The sequence below is a fragment of the Medicago sativa genome, chromosome 5, assembly GCF_051527215.1.
Source record: "Medicago sativa cultivar Bolivia chromosome 5, Bolivia_mono, whole genome shotgun sequence".
NCBI classification, from domain to species: domain Eukaryota; kingdom Viridiplantae; phylum Streptophyta; class Magnoliopsida; order Fabales; family Fabaceae; genus Medicago; species Medicago sativa.
The window spans coordinates 10,846,155-10,861,578 of NC_140753.1; the positions used below are offsets into that span (position 1 = coordinate 10,846,155).

General features: G+C 36.0%; 3 protein-coding genes across 3 annotated transcripts; 2 read left to right on the plus strand and 1 right to left on the minus strand.

Moving 5' to 3' along the window:
* Positions 1–1,107: 1,107 nt before the first annotated feature.
* Positions 1,108–2,085, plus strand: LOC146919946 (uncharacterized). The gene is made up of 2 exons (XM_085711085.1): positions 1,108–1,222; positions 1,553–2,085. Exons 1-2 carry the CDS (start codon positions 1,108–1,110, stop codon positions 2,083–2,085), a joined length of 648 nt encoding a protein of 215 aa, XP_085567211.1.
* A 4,202-nt stretch (positions 2,086–6,287) lies between these two features.
* Positions 6,288–11,082, plus strand: LOC146919947 (RmlC-like cupins superfamily protein). Its single transcript, XM_085713334.1, has 5 exons — positions 6,288–6,685; positions 8,352–8,527; positions 8,616–8,696; positions 8,979–9,263; positions 9,381–11,082. Exons 1-5 carry the CDS (start codon positions 6,373–6,375, stop codon positions 10,767–10,769), a joined length of 2,244 nt encoding a protein of 747 aa, XP_085569460.1. The 5' UTR covers positions 6,288–6,372; the 3' UTR covers positions 10,770–11,082.
* A 575-nt stretch (positions 11,083–11,657) lies between these two features.
* Positions 11,658–15,173, minus strand: LOC146919948 (putative protein phosphatase 2C 80). Its single transcript, XM_085713335.1, has 5 exons — positions 15,079–15,173; positions 14,209–14,910; positions 12,971–13,295; positions 12,306–12,458; positions 11,658–12,211 (listed from the first exon to the last, which is right to left on the minus strand). Exons 2-5 carry the CDS (start codon positions 14,784–14,786, stop codon positions 11,915–11,917), a joined length of 1,353 nt encoding a protein of 450 aa, XP_085569461.1. The 5' UTR covers positions 14,787–14,910; positions 15,079–15,173; the 3' UTR covers positions 11,658–11,914.
* Positions 15,174–15,424: the final 251 nt, after the last annotated feature.

Consider the following 15,424-nt stretch of genomic DNA (forward strand, 5'->3'; position numbering starts at 1 on the left):
ACTAACAAACAAATTTTTTAATTCAAAGCTTCAGATTGTATGCAAATTCTTGAAAATAAAGTTGAACCTTTTAAACAAATATGCAAATTCACCATGAAATACAGACCATATATATAAATATATCAGCCCAAAAAAATACTAAGGTGAAAAGAATATCAAATTCCAAGATATGACATCGATATTAAAAGAAAAATGATCCTAAATAAAAAGGATTTAATTCTAAATCTTTAAAAACAAATGACTCAAAAATTAATCGATATCCATATGCACTTTAGGAACTTGAATTGAAATCTACGATGAAAAAAAAATATATCTCTTTTCCGGTCACTTTTATAAAGTAAACCAATTATCCACAAAAATATCAAAACAGTTTCAAACAAAACACAATTAATGTGATTTTGATCAATAATTTATCGAGAAAAAAAAAAGTTTATGTATTACACATACCAAACAATTTCAATCAACAAGTCTCGAATACAAAGAAAGTGGAGCAAATATATCAACTGAAAAGGTTATTTGCATAAACATTGAAAAAAAAAAAATCTTTCTTTGTATGAATAATTGTTTTCACTCCTTTCGTGACCAAATCAACTAACTATCAGAGAAAAAGCTTTGAATAATATGCAACAACCATGCATCGATCCATATATGTAATAATTATATAAAAAAACTTTATTGAAACAAGATTTGAATATATGAAGTGCACCGCTCAAAAGCAGTAAAAAAAAAATCAACATTAATTCACATGGAATTTGAGATCAAACGGCATCCCATATATAAAATTAAAAAATCGCAGCATGCAGCATAAAAAATAAGAAAGAAGAGATCAATCCCCGAAAATTGATTAGGTGCGATACATATATGAACCGAAAATGACATGATCATTCTCCGGAAAACAAAACCGAACCGAAGAAACTTCACGGTAGAAAGGAAAAATAAATTAACCTTATGTTTGCCGAAAACCCAAATTAAATATCACAACCGAAAGATAAAATTTGGAATTAGGGTTCTAAATCATATAATATTAGGCTCTGATACCACATGTAAACAATTTAATTATCAAGATCGAGTTATTATATGAAATTAGAACACACTTACTTGGAAACCATGGTGACCGGATTCGCCGAGATTGAAGACATAGTCTTCCTTTGCCTTTCACATGCTCCAAACTTAGGGTTTTCAATGGGGCAAACCACTAATGAGCAGAATAGTCAAAGTGATGGCAAAGGGGACCTAGCCTTTCTATTTATAACCGTGCAACCCTAGGCACCACCCATCATGGGCCTAACGTTTGGGCCTACACTATGTTTCTACACAAATCAGATTAAGTGCCCAAAAGCCCATTATTAATTGATCACTTTTATTAGGGCCTAAGCATCATCAAATGGATCACAACATCAGTCCGTTTTTATTAAAACCAAAACCAACAATTGATTGTAGCCCACCAAATATTAGAAGAAATTCTAACATCTTGATGCTAGCGAAAAAAGGGGGCGCACCATTAGACCAACGTGGCTTATCAATGGTTTTCGTCAAGCTGTTATTGATTCAGGTTTGTCTGATGTCCCAACTGTTGGTTATCCGTTTACTTGGTTCAAAAGTCTTGGTACTCCACGTGCCGTCGAAGAAAAATTAGACCGTGCTCTTGCAAATAATATGTGGTTTAATATTTTTCCGAATGCTATTGTTGAAACTTTAGTGGCACCTGCTTCTGATCACTATCCTATTTATGTTAATGTTGCTCCCACACCACGGCCTTGCGTATCTAAACATCGATTTAGGTATGAAAATGCATGGTATCTTGAACCAGGTTTTAAGGAACTTGTTACTAACTCGTGGCAGGAAAATCCCAACCATGATCTTATTATGAGGCTATCTGCATGCGCAGACGACATGTCAGTTTGGAGAAAATCTCATTGTCACAAATTAAAAATTGATATTGAGGATTGTCGAAAACAATTGCAGGAGACTCGTGTCGGTTCCACTGGTGAGGATCAAACTCGCATGTTTGAATTACGGAAACGTATGCAGCGGTTGCTGGCCCAAGAGGAGGCATATTGGCGACAACGTGCAAAGACGCATTGATATAAAGATGGTGACCGAAATACCAAGTTTTTCCACGCATCGGCTACAACTCGAAAAAAAGGTAAATCGAATAACCTCTCTTGATGATGATGCTGGTAACAAATTTACTAATGAGCAAGATATGCAAAATGTTGCAAGAAATTATTTTGTAAATATTTTTCAGCAACAACGTAGTGATTTCTCCGCAGTTATTGATGTTATTAACCCGTCTGTATCTGATAATGACAACTCCATACTCACGGCTGCCTTCACCAAGGCCGAATTTAAGGATGCAATTTTCTCTATGCATCCGGACAAGTGTTCAGGTCCTGATGGGTACAATCCGGGTTTTTACCAGCATTTTTGGAACTTATGTAGTGATGATATATTTAAAGAGTGTTGTGGTTGGCTTGACACGGGTCAATTCCCCCTGACTTAAATTTTACTAACATTGCACTTATTCCAAAAGGTTCTAAGCAGGTAAACATGAAAGATTGGCGGCCTATCGCACTTTGCAACGTGCTCTACAAAATTATCTCAAAAGTGCTAGCAAATAGGCTGAAAAAAGTGTTGCCTCAATGTATCTCTGACAACCAGTCTGCTTTTATCCCGGGACGCTCTATACTCGATAACGCTATGGTTGCAATTGAGGTGTTACATTTCATGAAAGCCAAGACGCGAGGGGAGGATAGGTATGTCGCTCTAAAACTTGATATTAGTAAAGCATATGATCGTATGAATTGGAATTACTTGAGGGCTGTTTTGTATAAAATGGGTTTCAATTCACGTTGGATTCACTGGATGTGTATGTGTGTTGAATCAGTAGACTACTCTGTACTTGTTAATGGTAACCAGGTTGGTCCTATTATTCCCGGCCGCGGCCTCCGACAAGGGGACCCTCTGTCTCCTTATTTGTTTATTATTTGTGCAGAAGGTTTATCCGCGCTCATTAGGGATGCCGAGACAAAAGGTATTCTCACAGGTACAAAAGTGTGTCGTTATGCTCCATCTGTTTCACATCTTCTGTTCGCTGATGATTGTTTTCTATTTTTCAAAGCTGTTGAGGATCAAATTCATGTCATGAAAAATATTTTGTCCACTTATGAATTAGCTTCTGGTCAAACGATCAGTCTACCTAAGTCGGAAATTTATTGTAGTCGTAATGTCCCTGATGCTCTCAAAACTAATATTACAGATATTCTCGGCGTTCAAATTGTGTTGGGCACAGGTAAATATTTGGGTTTACCTTCTATGATAGGGCGAGACCGCAATGCTACTTTTGCTTATATAAAGGATCGAGTCTGGCAAAAAATTAACTCTTGGAGTGGAAAATGTCTTTCCAAAGCCGGTCGCGAGGTAATGATAAAATCTGTTTTGCAGGCTATTCCTTCTTATGTGATGAGTGTCTTTCATCTCCCCAACACTTTATTAGACTCAATTGAAAAGATGATGAACTCTTTCTGGTGGGGCCATGGTAAAACGTCACAAAGAGGAATCCATTGGATGAATTGGGAGAAACTTTCAACACCAAAACTACATGGAGGTATGGGTTTCAAAGACCTATCTACCTTTAATCTATCTATGTTGGGTAAATAGGGATGGAAGTTTATCACTGAACTGGACTCACTGGTTGCTCGCATTTTTAAGGCCCGTTACTTCCCGACTGGGTCCTTTCTCACGGCAACAGTGGGACATAACCCCAGCTACGTTTGGTGCAGCATTATGCGCGCTAGATTCCTTGTGCGTGGGGGTGCTAGGTGGAGTATAGGTTCTGGTGCAAATATTTCTATTCTAAATGAACCTTGGTTGTCAAATGGGGAGGTTATTAGAAGCGATATTCAGGGCGCTCACTTTGTTCAAAATTTTACTGTTAATAGTCTGATGAATTTATATGATAAAAGTTGGAATGAACAGGTGGTTAGACAGGTTTTTAGCGAGGATATTGCAGATAAAATACTCCATACATCTCTTATTTCTCAGGTAGAAGAGGATCGCATAATTTGGAAAGCAGAAAGGAACGGATGTTACTCTGTTAGGAGTGCTTATCGGTTATGTGTCTCAGAGTTAATCGACTCCTCTTATAACTGGTGTCCGGGACACTGGTCCGGCATTTGGATCCTCAAGGTTCCTCCAAAGGTCAAGAATTTAATATGGCGTATGTGTCGTGGGTGTCTGCCGACACGTGTCCGGTTGTTAGATAAAGGAGTTAATTGCCCGACAAATTGCGCTAGTTGTATTTCTGATCATGAAGATCTTATGCATGTTTTCTTTGATTGTCCTTTTGCCATACAGGTTTGGAATAGAACGGGTCTTTGGGGCTCGGTACAGCATGCAAAGTCCGTCACTGACTCAGCCATGTTTGCTATTTTTCATTTGTTAGAAAACTTATCTGTTGATTTGACACAGCGCCTGGCATCTGTTTTGTGGAGTTTATGGAAACACCGTAATCTGAGAGTATGGGAAGACGTTACAGAAACAAGCGCCACGGTAGTCGAGCGTGCCAGGCATTTGGTTGAAGACTGGCAGTTGGCGAATGCACCAGCCATTCTAGCATCAGGTTCGACTCATCAACAAGCCATGGTTTCCTCCTCTCACCAACATCGAATTACATGGCAGCCTCCTGGGGTAGGTCGTTATAAATGTAACGTTGATGCAGCTTTCTCTTCTCACGTCAACCGTACAAGTATCGGTATTTGTGTTCGGGATGCAGAAGGTACGTTTGTGTTGGCTAAAGCTTTTACATATCCTTGCAATGTTCCGGTGGATGTAGGTGAAGCCTTAGGGTTGCATTCTGCTGTACAATGGTTGAGTGACATGCAGTTTGATAATGTGGATTTTGAAACAGACTCAAAGTTGACAGCTGATGCTTTCCTTTCTAGCAGGAACGACTTGTCCGAATTTGGTTGTATTATCTCTTCCTGTCGTTTGCTGTTCCGTAATTTCTTTTCTAACTCTAGGGTGGAGTTTGTTAGGCGACAAGCCAACGCGGTTGCTCATGCTCTTGCAAGAGAAGCCACGTCTTTAGCTAGTCCCGCCGTTTATTTTGATATACCCGATTGTATTGAATCTCTTATCATTAATGAAATGCTATAAGCATGTTTACCTCAAAAAAAAAAAAAATTGAACTTCAGAAATTTCACTTATTCACTTTAAAATGAATTTCTAGTCACTATGTTAATCACAACAGTTTCTTTATCATCCATTGTGACCACATCTGATTCGAAATATTAATTTTTATAGTTGCATGCAGAAGATATCAAGTTCAGACAAAAAATTTATAACAATTTTGCATGTCTAATTTTTTTTCTTCATATGGCACGTGTCCTAATCATTTTATCTAAATAACAAAATATTGACCTTGTCTATTACAAATATTGATATAGCTAATCAGGATCTGATATAGGTTAGACTATTGACCTCCGCTAGTTAACCTTGCTTATTTTTGTTAGGAAAGTCAAGGGGAAAGTCTAAAGCAATAATAGACAAATTCCTCCTTTCTGGATTAGTGCGTATTGCGCTAATCTTGCTTAATAATATTTTCCGTTTAAAAAAAAAAATAAACAAATTTTTTAAGACCATAAAACTTTGTATCACATGTCCATCCAAAATCTTAATTCGTTAATAATATAAGTCAGAATGATGACTTTAGTAGAACAACTTTTAGTCTATCCTAGGATAGAGGAATGTGAACCTCTAGTTTAAGCTAAAGGTCTAAAGTGTAAAAAATAAAAGAGATAAAAGATTGAGTTTCAAACTCAGATGCAAAAATACGAACATAACAATTGTATCATCTAAAAATATATCGTACCACCAAAGATTAAAATACATCAATAAAGGTTAGATCTAACGTAATATGGTGAACAAGAGTTTGAGTTTTAACTAGATGATGTGTTCATATTTAATCTTCAACAATATCTCAAATAAGATTAGAGAAAATCCATTAAAAAAACTCAAATTTAAAAATATATCTATATAATATTATGTTACTAAAAATATATTGGAGCTTATGTGAGTTATATTTTGAAATTCAGTTTCAAAATAAAAAGGTAAAACTCACTAATCTGACAATAACATATTTCATACTGATCCCACTCACTCATTCTCATCCGTTTGGAATTCACTTGCACACACACACATATTGTACCTACTAAACTGCCACCTGTTCAAGCTATTAACGTGTCCAAAAAACAAGACATGCAGCCTTAAAAAATGCTAGTCACCACCGCTCTATATATTATAGACACCTTTGCTAAGTGCAAAATCACTTCAATAGGTCTATCCAACTTTTCCACTCTCACTCTTTTGATAATGGAGACTCAAAAATGTTTCGTAGCTTCCAAATTTTCGTCCTTGTTGATTTTCTTCCTTATTATCACTTTCTTGTGTGAATTAAATGCATTATCAAGCGATGAGCACAGTGTGAAAGCTCACAAGGGACCTGTGGTGGAGAGGGGTCAAAGGAAGACATTGTTTGAGACTGAATATGGAGAGATCTCTGCCACTGATGTCAAAGATGGACATAACACACAACACTATCATATTGAGTTCTTTACATTGGAACCTAACACTGTGTTTCTTCCTGTGCTTCTACGTGCAGCTATGGTCTTTTATGTTCATACAGGTATCCTTGGAATTTATAAAATTATTTTAACTGAGGAAATTTACTATAACACTTTGTTATTTCACTTGTTAAATATATTTCAGCATATATAGTGTAGTGAGATATTATTAAATGTTTATATATTTTTATTCATTTATTGTAATTGTTTCTAGTCGATTCAGCAATGTCACGTGACATTATCATATGTAACTTTACATCACCGATAAAAAATAGAGTTTTACTGACGAGTGCCCAATGACCCTCTTTAATGATTCTAAATTAAGAAGTTTTTTATTAAAAAAATTTAATAGTTCAATTTCTGATACATTGAATATACAAGTTTTCATAAAAATTTACTATCTAAAATCGTCTTAGAGTATCTACTAGCATTTTCCTTAAAAATAACGCGTCATAATCATAAAACTTTGTATAACAGCGACTAAAATGCTGGATTTAAAAATAGAGGACTAGTCTCTCTAAAGCCTAAGATCATAGGAAGCCCGGATACTTTAAAATAGAGACATATCTGTATCTGATACGTATCAGATATACTTCACGTATACTCGCGGATACGTACCCACGAAGTATCAAAATTAATTTTTTTAATTTTTAATTTTTTTTTATCGAACACTTATAGGATACTCCACATATACACAAGGATACTTATACTATACTTCAAAGATACGTATTCTATAAAAGATGAAGAGTAAAAAAGTGAGAAGGTTGTGAAAATTTAGTGGAATGTTATATGATTCAATTTTATAAGAAAACTTTGCATATTTTTTATTTTGATCACATGTATTATTTTTAAAAAATTGTGACTTCTATAATAATATAATAAGGGAAATGTTAATTTGTGCCCTTGGGGCATAAGTTAAGGAGTTTAAAAAGGAAATTAAAAATAAATTTTATATTGAAAATATAACTTTTGCAATTTTTAAGACATTGAATGCGCAAGTTCCAAGAAAAACTTTCTATATTTGCCTTCTTAACTTATGCTCCAAGGGCACAAGTTAACATGACCTATATAATAATGAAGAGTAATCAATGTTGATTTTCTTCAAGTATTTTGCACCGTATCACGTATCCAGGCTTCATAGTAAGATCACTATTCTTAGGCTAGACACCTTCACCTAGTTCAAATTTAGGACCTTGCAGTTGTACAGTTGTGTGTTTCATGTAGTCTTTACCACTTCATGTAGGACAACAAAAAATGGAGGACTAAAATTTGGATTCCCTTAAGAAAAGGGACCACTCCTAATTTTGAGTACTGTTGACACTTCAGATTCATTAAACTCTTATTATCTCTAATGACTTAGAAATTAGTACACATTAAACAGCTTTTCAACCAAAAATCTCAAAAATTATTATACCCTCCGGTCACTAATATAAGCAAAAATCCACTTTTTAGATACATTCAATTAATGATGTATATGACATATAATAAAGACTATATACATCATTAATTGAATGTATCTAAAAATTGGATTTTTGCTTATATTAGTGACCGGTATATACATCATTAATTGAATGTATCTAAAAATTGGATTTTTGCTTATATTAGTGACCGGAGGGTGTACATGTTAGTTCCTATGCATTGTTTTTATAAAACTTATGCTACCATATATGATTGAATTCCTTTTTGCACTTCATCTCAAAAACAAATTGCAACTTAATGGGGTTTCAGGCAGTGGAAAATTGAGTTGGGCAAATGAAGATGGTACTAGCACAATCGATATACGTGAAGGAGATGTAGGAAGCCTCACAGAAGGATCTGTTTTCTATATACACAACAACTTGGATGCACAAAGGAAGAAACTAAGGATTTATGCAATGTTTACCAATACTGATGATAGCACTTTTGTAAGCTTCTTGCACGTGTATTATTTTCTTAAATTGAAGTTTCAAAGCCTTGTTTGTTTGCAATTGTTTATGTTAACAAAAAATGCAGGATCCATCAATTGGTGCTTACTCAAGAATCAATGAACTAGTCAAAGGTTTTGATAAGAAAATCATCCAAGCAGCTTTTAAGGTATATAATATGTTCATTCACAATGTGTGAAACAATAAATGTATATTTGGTTCCACTTTGAGGCAAAATTGTTTTTAGAGCGATTTTGACATGTTTGGATATTCTCTAGTAATATTAAATTTATTTTGTTCTAACTTGAAGTTAAAATTTGGAAATTTTGTATCTACAATTGATTTTCGTCTTCAATATATTGTTTTACACTTCAACACACTTGTACATTTGTTCCAAGATAAATCACTTAACATCATTCAATTCAATAAACTTCGATTATTTCTTTTGAAGGTGCCTGAAGATTTGATTGAGGCAATCACAAACAAGACTGAGACACCACCTATAGTGCATGCAGTTTCAGAGAAGAAACATAGCACTGTCAAGGAATTGGAGGCTTCATTTCTTAAATACTTTACCGGCATTCAATACAACTCCAAGAAGCTGAAAACATACAACATCTTTGATAGTGACCATGACTTCGAAAATTGTTATGGTTGGACCTCAACAGTCACCAAAAAGCAACTAAAACGATTGAAGAGTAACAACATTGGATTTCTCATGGTGAATTTGACCAGGGTCAGTGACCATATCATAACTTCATTATTAGTTAAAGTTATAACTTTATAATGTATTGTATGTTTGTGGTATATATTTATAATAAAGTTATATTGATATAAATTTGTTTTGTGAAAGGCATCAATGTTGGGGCCACATTGGAATCCATTGGCAACAGAAGTAGCAGTGGTGTTGGAAGGAGAAGGAATGGTAAGAGTGGTATGTGGAAGCAACAATGATGATAAATGCAAAAACAAGAGGTTTAGAGTTCAGCAAGGAGATGTTTTTGTGGTGCCTAGGTTTCATCCAATGGCTCAAATGTCATTTGTTAATCAGCCACTTGTTTTTATGGGATTCAGCACTGCTGCAAAGAAAAATCATCCTCAGTTTTTGGCTGGTAAAGAATCGGTGCTACAAATTCTAGACAAAAAGATAGTTGCTGCCTCTTTAGGTGTAAGCAATACAACGGTCGACAAGCTTTTGGAGAAACCGGATGATTCAATCATTTTCGAGTGTAATTCTTGTGCGGAGGAAGAGGAAAGGTTGATGGAGGAAGAAAAGGAGAAGGGAAAGGAGGAGGAGGAGGAGGAAAAAGAGGAAGATGAAAAGAGAGAGAAAGAAGAAAGGAAGAGGGAAAGAGAGAGAAAAAGAGAAGAAGAGGAGGAAGTTAGAAGAAGGGAGGAAGAAAGGAAAAGAGAGGAAGAAGCAGCTAGAAGACAACAAGAAGAGAGGGAAAGGAAGAGGAGAGAGGAGGAGGCAAGGAGGGAACAAGAAGAAAAGGAGAGAGAGAAGGAAGGTGAGAGAGAAAAGGAAAGAGAAGAAGAAGCAGAGAGGGAGGAAGAAGCAGCTAGAAGGCAACAAGAGGAGAGGGAAAGGAAAGAGGAGGCAGCTAGGAGAGAAAGGGAGAGGGAAAAAGAGGAAGCTATGAGAGAAATGGAAGAGGAAGCTAGAAGGCAACAAGAGAAGAGGGAAAGGGAAGAGGAGGAAGCTAGGAGAGAAAGGGAAAGAAAAAGAAGAGAAGAGGAAGTCGAGAGGGAGAAAGAAAGGAAAAGGCAAGAGGCAGAGAGTGAGGAAGAAGCTGCTAGAAGGCAACAGGAGGAGAGGGAAAGAAAACGAGAAGAGAGGGAAGAAGCTAGGAGAGAGGAAGGGAGGAGAAGAAAAGAAAGAGAAGAAAGAGGGCAAGAAGGGAGAAGTGAAGAACAAGAAGAAGCAGAGGGGGAGGAAGAAGCAGCAAGAAGACAACAAGAGAAGAGAGAAAGGAGGAGAGAAAAGGGTGAAGCTAGGACTGAGGAAGAAAGGAGGGAAAGAGAAGGGCGCGAAGAAGAGGGCGAGACCGAGAGCGAGTCAAAAGGAGGATGGAGGCAACCGAAGAGGGGAGACAGGGGAAGAAGAAGCAGAGGAGAAACAGAATGGGAAGAAGAAGAAGCAGCCAGAAGACAGCAAGAAGAAAGGGAGAGGAGAAGAAAACAAGGCGGTTGGAGCAGCTTTGAAGGAAGGAGAGTTCTGAAGATGCCTAGGAGTGTGTGATTTGTGTCTTAACTTTCAAGAGGGTTCACTACTTGTATGTTGTGTATTAAAATAATAAGTTGTTTTTTATGCATATGTTTCTATGTTTTCTGCTTGTTTGGTACAGAAGTTGAAGGTTTATGTTTCATGAAGTTTGCTTAGCACTAATGTAGCTGGTATTAATTAGAATAAGAACTACTGTTAGGCACTCATGTGTATTTTAATAAGAACCTTCAATCTTCAATCTTTTTGTTATGCTATGTAATCTCTGTTCTCTGCTAGCTTGTAACAAAGTTGAAGATCTATGACTATGTTTTATGGAGTTTATTGGATAGTATAAGTTTGTATTTGCTACAATGTAACATAGGACTGTAACATAGTGCAGTTTTTATTTTGTTCTTTATAAAAGGAAACATAGTGTAATTGACGATTAACAGTACTGAGTTTATCACAAACCTAGTGTTTGACACACTATATAGCAGATGCATATGACTTGGATTGTTGAGCATAACTGCTAAAAATTAAAAACATTAAAATAAAAATAAGAGTTTAAAATTAACAATTAAGACCAAAAACACACATGAATGACAATGCTGATAAGATAATCTATTTTCATATCAGAAATGCCATAGCAAAGTTAACAGTTAATGTAAAAAATTATTCAAAGGGTTCTTTGAAGAAATTTTTTTTTAAAAAAATTGGGATTGAAATCAAAACAGGGTTTACTAAAATGTTTTCAAATTCTAACACCTCCAATCATATCTCTATGTTGAGTAACAAAGAGCATCATCTAAAATACAGGTAATATTTTATCTAACTTCCATCCGTGGTATTATCAAATTTAGTTTTAGATGATTACGTGTGATAACTGATAACTGCCTTAGTTCTTCGTTCTTCACATTCAATACGTGACAAAATAAAACTAAATATCTATTGTCTTTCTTTGGAGGGTTGTTGTATAATAATGCAAATAAGGAAGCCATAATAACCTTTTTCTAGAGAAAAAAAATACAAGTATTCCTAAGTGTAGAATGGCAGCTAATGTTTGAGATGATTAACTACTAGAAGAAATATGAATGAATTCGAATTAAAATAAAAAAAAATAATGCTAAGGAGAGGCTTAGCCGCATAGCATCTTAATATACACAATGAAATTGGCAAAAATATCACTCATTGACTGAGCTGGATATGTAAGACACGACAACTGTTAGGTCGTCAAGTTTGCCTCCATCAAACCGGTATCCATACTCGAGAGCAGCAGCTGAAAATGGTGACTGCCTTTTCGTGTCAAGAGCTCGCTGACGAGCCAATGCTGCTATCTTCTGAGCAGTTGCTTGTGGTCCTAATCTAGCTCTAGTTGCACCTACAACCACTCCAACAATATCATTGTTGTACATGTTGTCAAATAAACCATCTGTTCCAGCAACAATGATATCTCCTGGAGCAACAGGTACTGTAAAAACCTGCACATAAATTGATAAACTTGTTTAAAAGAAAAGTACACAATAAACTTCAATCTCCATTGCTAGGATTGTGGTTTTAATGAGTGAACTTTACCTCGCCAGAGCTAGGTAGATCACCTTCAGTACCGCTCCTCGCCAATTGATATGGGAAATTGAACCCGTGTTGTTGAACAGGGGACTTGAAAATCACGCTCCCATTTCTTATCACAATGAATCCACTATCACCCAAATTAATAGCATTTAGTGCCTGGACCAAGTAAACAACCACAAAGAATGAAAATTAATCAGTGGAGTTTATGTGCTGCCTTGTGCTGCCTTCAGTGAATCGAGAAAGGCTGCATTGTGCTGCCTTCAGTGAATCGAGATACAGCTAAAATACCAATCGAACATTGTACTTAAAAACTTAGGACTCGGATATTTAAAAACTGATCAAACTTCTTTTTCGCAGTATTTAATTGATTGAGTAACAGGTAAGACAAACTAGACACTTGTTTGTGGTACAGGCCAGTTTTGTAGACTGTAGAGAAAAGTATCCCCAAAACAAGAAGTTTGGAGAAGAATGCATATCAAGACTCATGGATTCATGATTTTCATTATGCCAGACATGAATTGTACAAAATTTCCATGTTGATGAAAAGAAAACAAAGAATCCAGTGTTCAGTATGCATGAAGCATGCTATTAGAATTAAGTTCACCTTAACCTGCAATCGACAAAACTGACTTTTTGACTGTCAAAGTGAAGAATAAAATATGTAATACCTCATCGATAAGAGCAATGATACAAACAGTTGAGGAACCCAGCGCCTTTGTTTTTGAGTGAGCCTTCTCTAACACCCTTACTGGATTAAAAGAACCTTTGGGTTCCTCTCGAATTGCTCTTGCGGAATTGGCTACAAGTTCCTGGGCATACAGTCCTGCATTAACACCAACATCTGCCCAGCCACCAACACCATCTGCAACACCAATTGCTTGTTCATCTTCACAAATAAAATGAGCATCCTCTCCCCCAGTCGCCACCTTATCTGGATGTGGTAGGTAACATGATCCTGATAACATCTTCAAGGGCTTGCGATGAAGAGTAGTTCTGAAAATACAAGTATTCAATGCTCAGGATAAGTAAATGGGCTGTAACACGTAGTACAACAACAACAACCAAGCCTTACCCCACTAAGTGGGATCGGCTACTTGGATCCAACTCATTGACCTCTAAATCCTTTCTAATGGTTTCTCTAATAGTTTTCCTAGGTCTTTCTTTACCTCTTTTAACCTGACTCTCCTCCATTTGATCTACTCTTCTTACAACGGCATCTACGGGGTCTTCTCTCTACATGTCCAAACCATCTAAGCCTATTTTCTACCAACTTCTCTACTATAGGTGCTACCCCCACTCTCTCTCTAATGGTGTCATTCCTAATCCTATCCTGTCTAGTCTTACCACTCATCCAGCGCAACATCCTCATCTCCGCTACACTTACTTGACTCTCGTGTTGGCTCTTAACCGCCCAACACTCCGTACCATACAACACGTAGTAGTATAATTAATAATATTTTAAGCATATTCTTCCGCTGCCAAGTTGTTATTTAATTAATTCGTGACAGGAAACTTGGTATCTCACTGGAAATCAGTAATGGTGAGGAGAATATAAATCATGGTTTTAAATTATGGCTAAAACCCGCATCAGTAATATAAAGGTTTTGGAGCCCTGCAACCACATCACGGCCGCAACTGTAGCCGCATAGTGCAATTGAAAACTTTGTTATTAGTCCTAAAATTTCTGTAATATTAAACATTGCAAGCACAACCACCACTACAACTACATACTGCATTTTAAAATCTTGTTAGAAATAGTAAGACTCACTTTTGAGCTTAATGCAGAATCATAAGCCTCTATTTCAACAACATAAATAGGATAGGCTTATTGGTATTGGAATTGACATCTAAATTATCTTATCTAACAACGATTGAAGCATAAAATAAAAGAACAATAATCACGTACATGTTAGCCAAAGTGGAGGAGTTTTCCAGTTGTTCATCAGGAGGGCTGGTATCATACGAAAGATCGTGTGCAGCACCAGCCAAGCAGCAAGCAGAATAAGATGTCGAGAAATTCTTTGTCCACGGTCCATGAAGCAAACCCGAATTCTGAATCCTCCAACTAGCATCAAAAGTGGAACGCCCGAAATTCAAAGGACCATACAAAACCTGTTGCGGTCTTCTCAAACTCAAACTACCTCGCACAAACCCTTTATGAGTTCTTCCCTTGAAGTACACACCAGCATGCTTTGTGAAATCTTGAACACTGCTATAACTCGAGATCAGATCATCGACATAAACATCTCCCAGAATAGCATTGGAAGGTGAAGAAGCCATTGATTTTCTTGCACCAACGTTATAGCTTGAATAGCAATTACTTGAATTGGATAAAAAAGAACTCGAACACAAGGAAGAAAGAGACAAAACAGGAGTATTAAACCTTGTTACTGGCACACTATGTTGTTTCCTTGTTACTATTGTTTCGCGAATGCAACCGAAAATTGAAGCATTCAGCTTTGAGAGATTTGTAACACATAGCATCTTAATTAATTAACCTTGTATGCAAAATAGTCCCAAGTAATGTGAAATTTAAACCTTGGATGAAAAAGTGCATTCCTTTTTAACACCAGCACTTGCTTCAGCAGAATTGAACTATACCCAGATTCTGAAACATTGAAATTTTAACGTTTATTATTCAAAATTTGCAACTTCATGAAGAAAAAAAACATCATTATGTAGAAAATAAGTCGTTGATTAACTCTAATTAACAATAATAGAAAACTGAAATAGAGTTAATGGGAGAAAGAGGGAAGAGAAGAATGAGAATTCATACCGATTGTGAAGACGAGGAATCGATTAAGGTTGAAAAGTTTGAGAGGTTTTGAGAGAATTACGCTGCAACCACAAAAACCTAATTCGGTTTGGATTAGGGATTTGTGTTTTTCAAAGTTTAAATTTATACACCTAGTGTTTCAGTTTTTTTTTTTTTTTTTTTTTGGTACAACCTAGTGTTTTAGTTTTATTTGGATTTATCTCTTTTATTGGTTGGTATTTGGATTTTTTTTTTTTTTTGAGGAAAGGTATTTGGATTTATTATCTTATATGATATGATTATGATTATTTGTTTATCTTCGTACACTCTTTTTCTTAGAGATATCTTCTACTATTCGATAATTCTG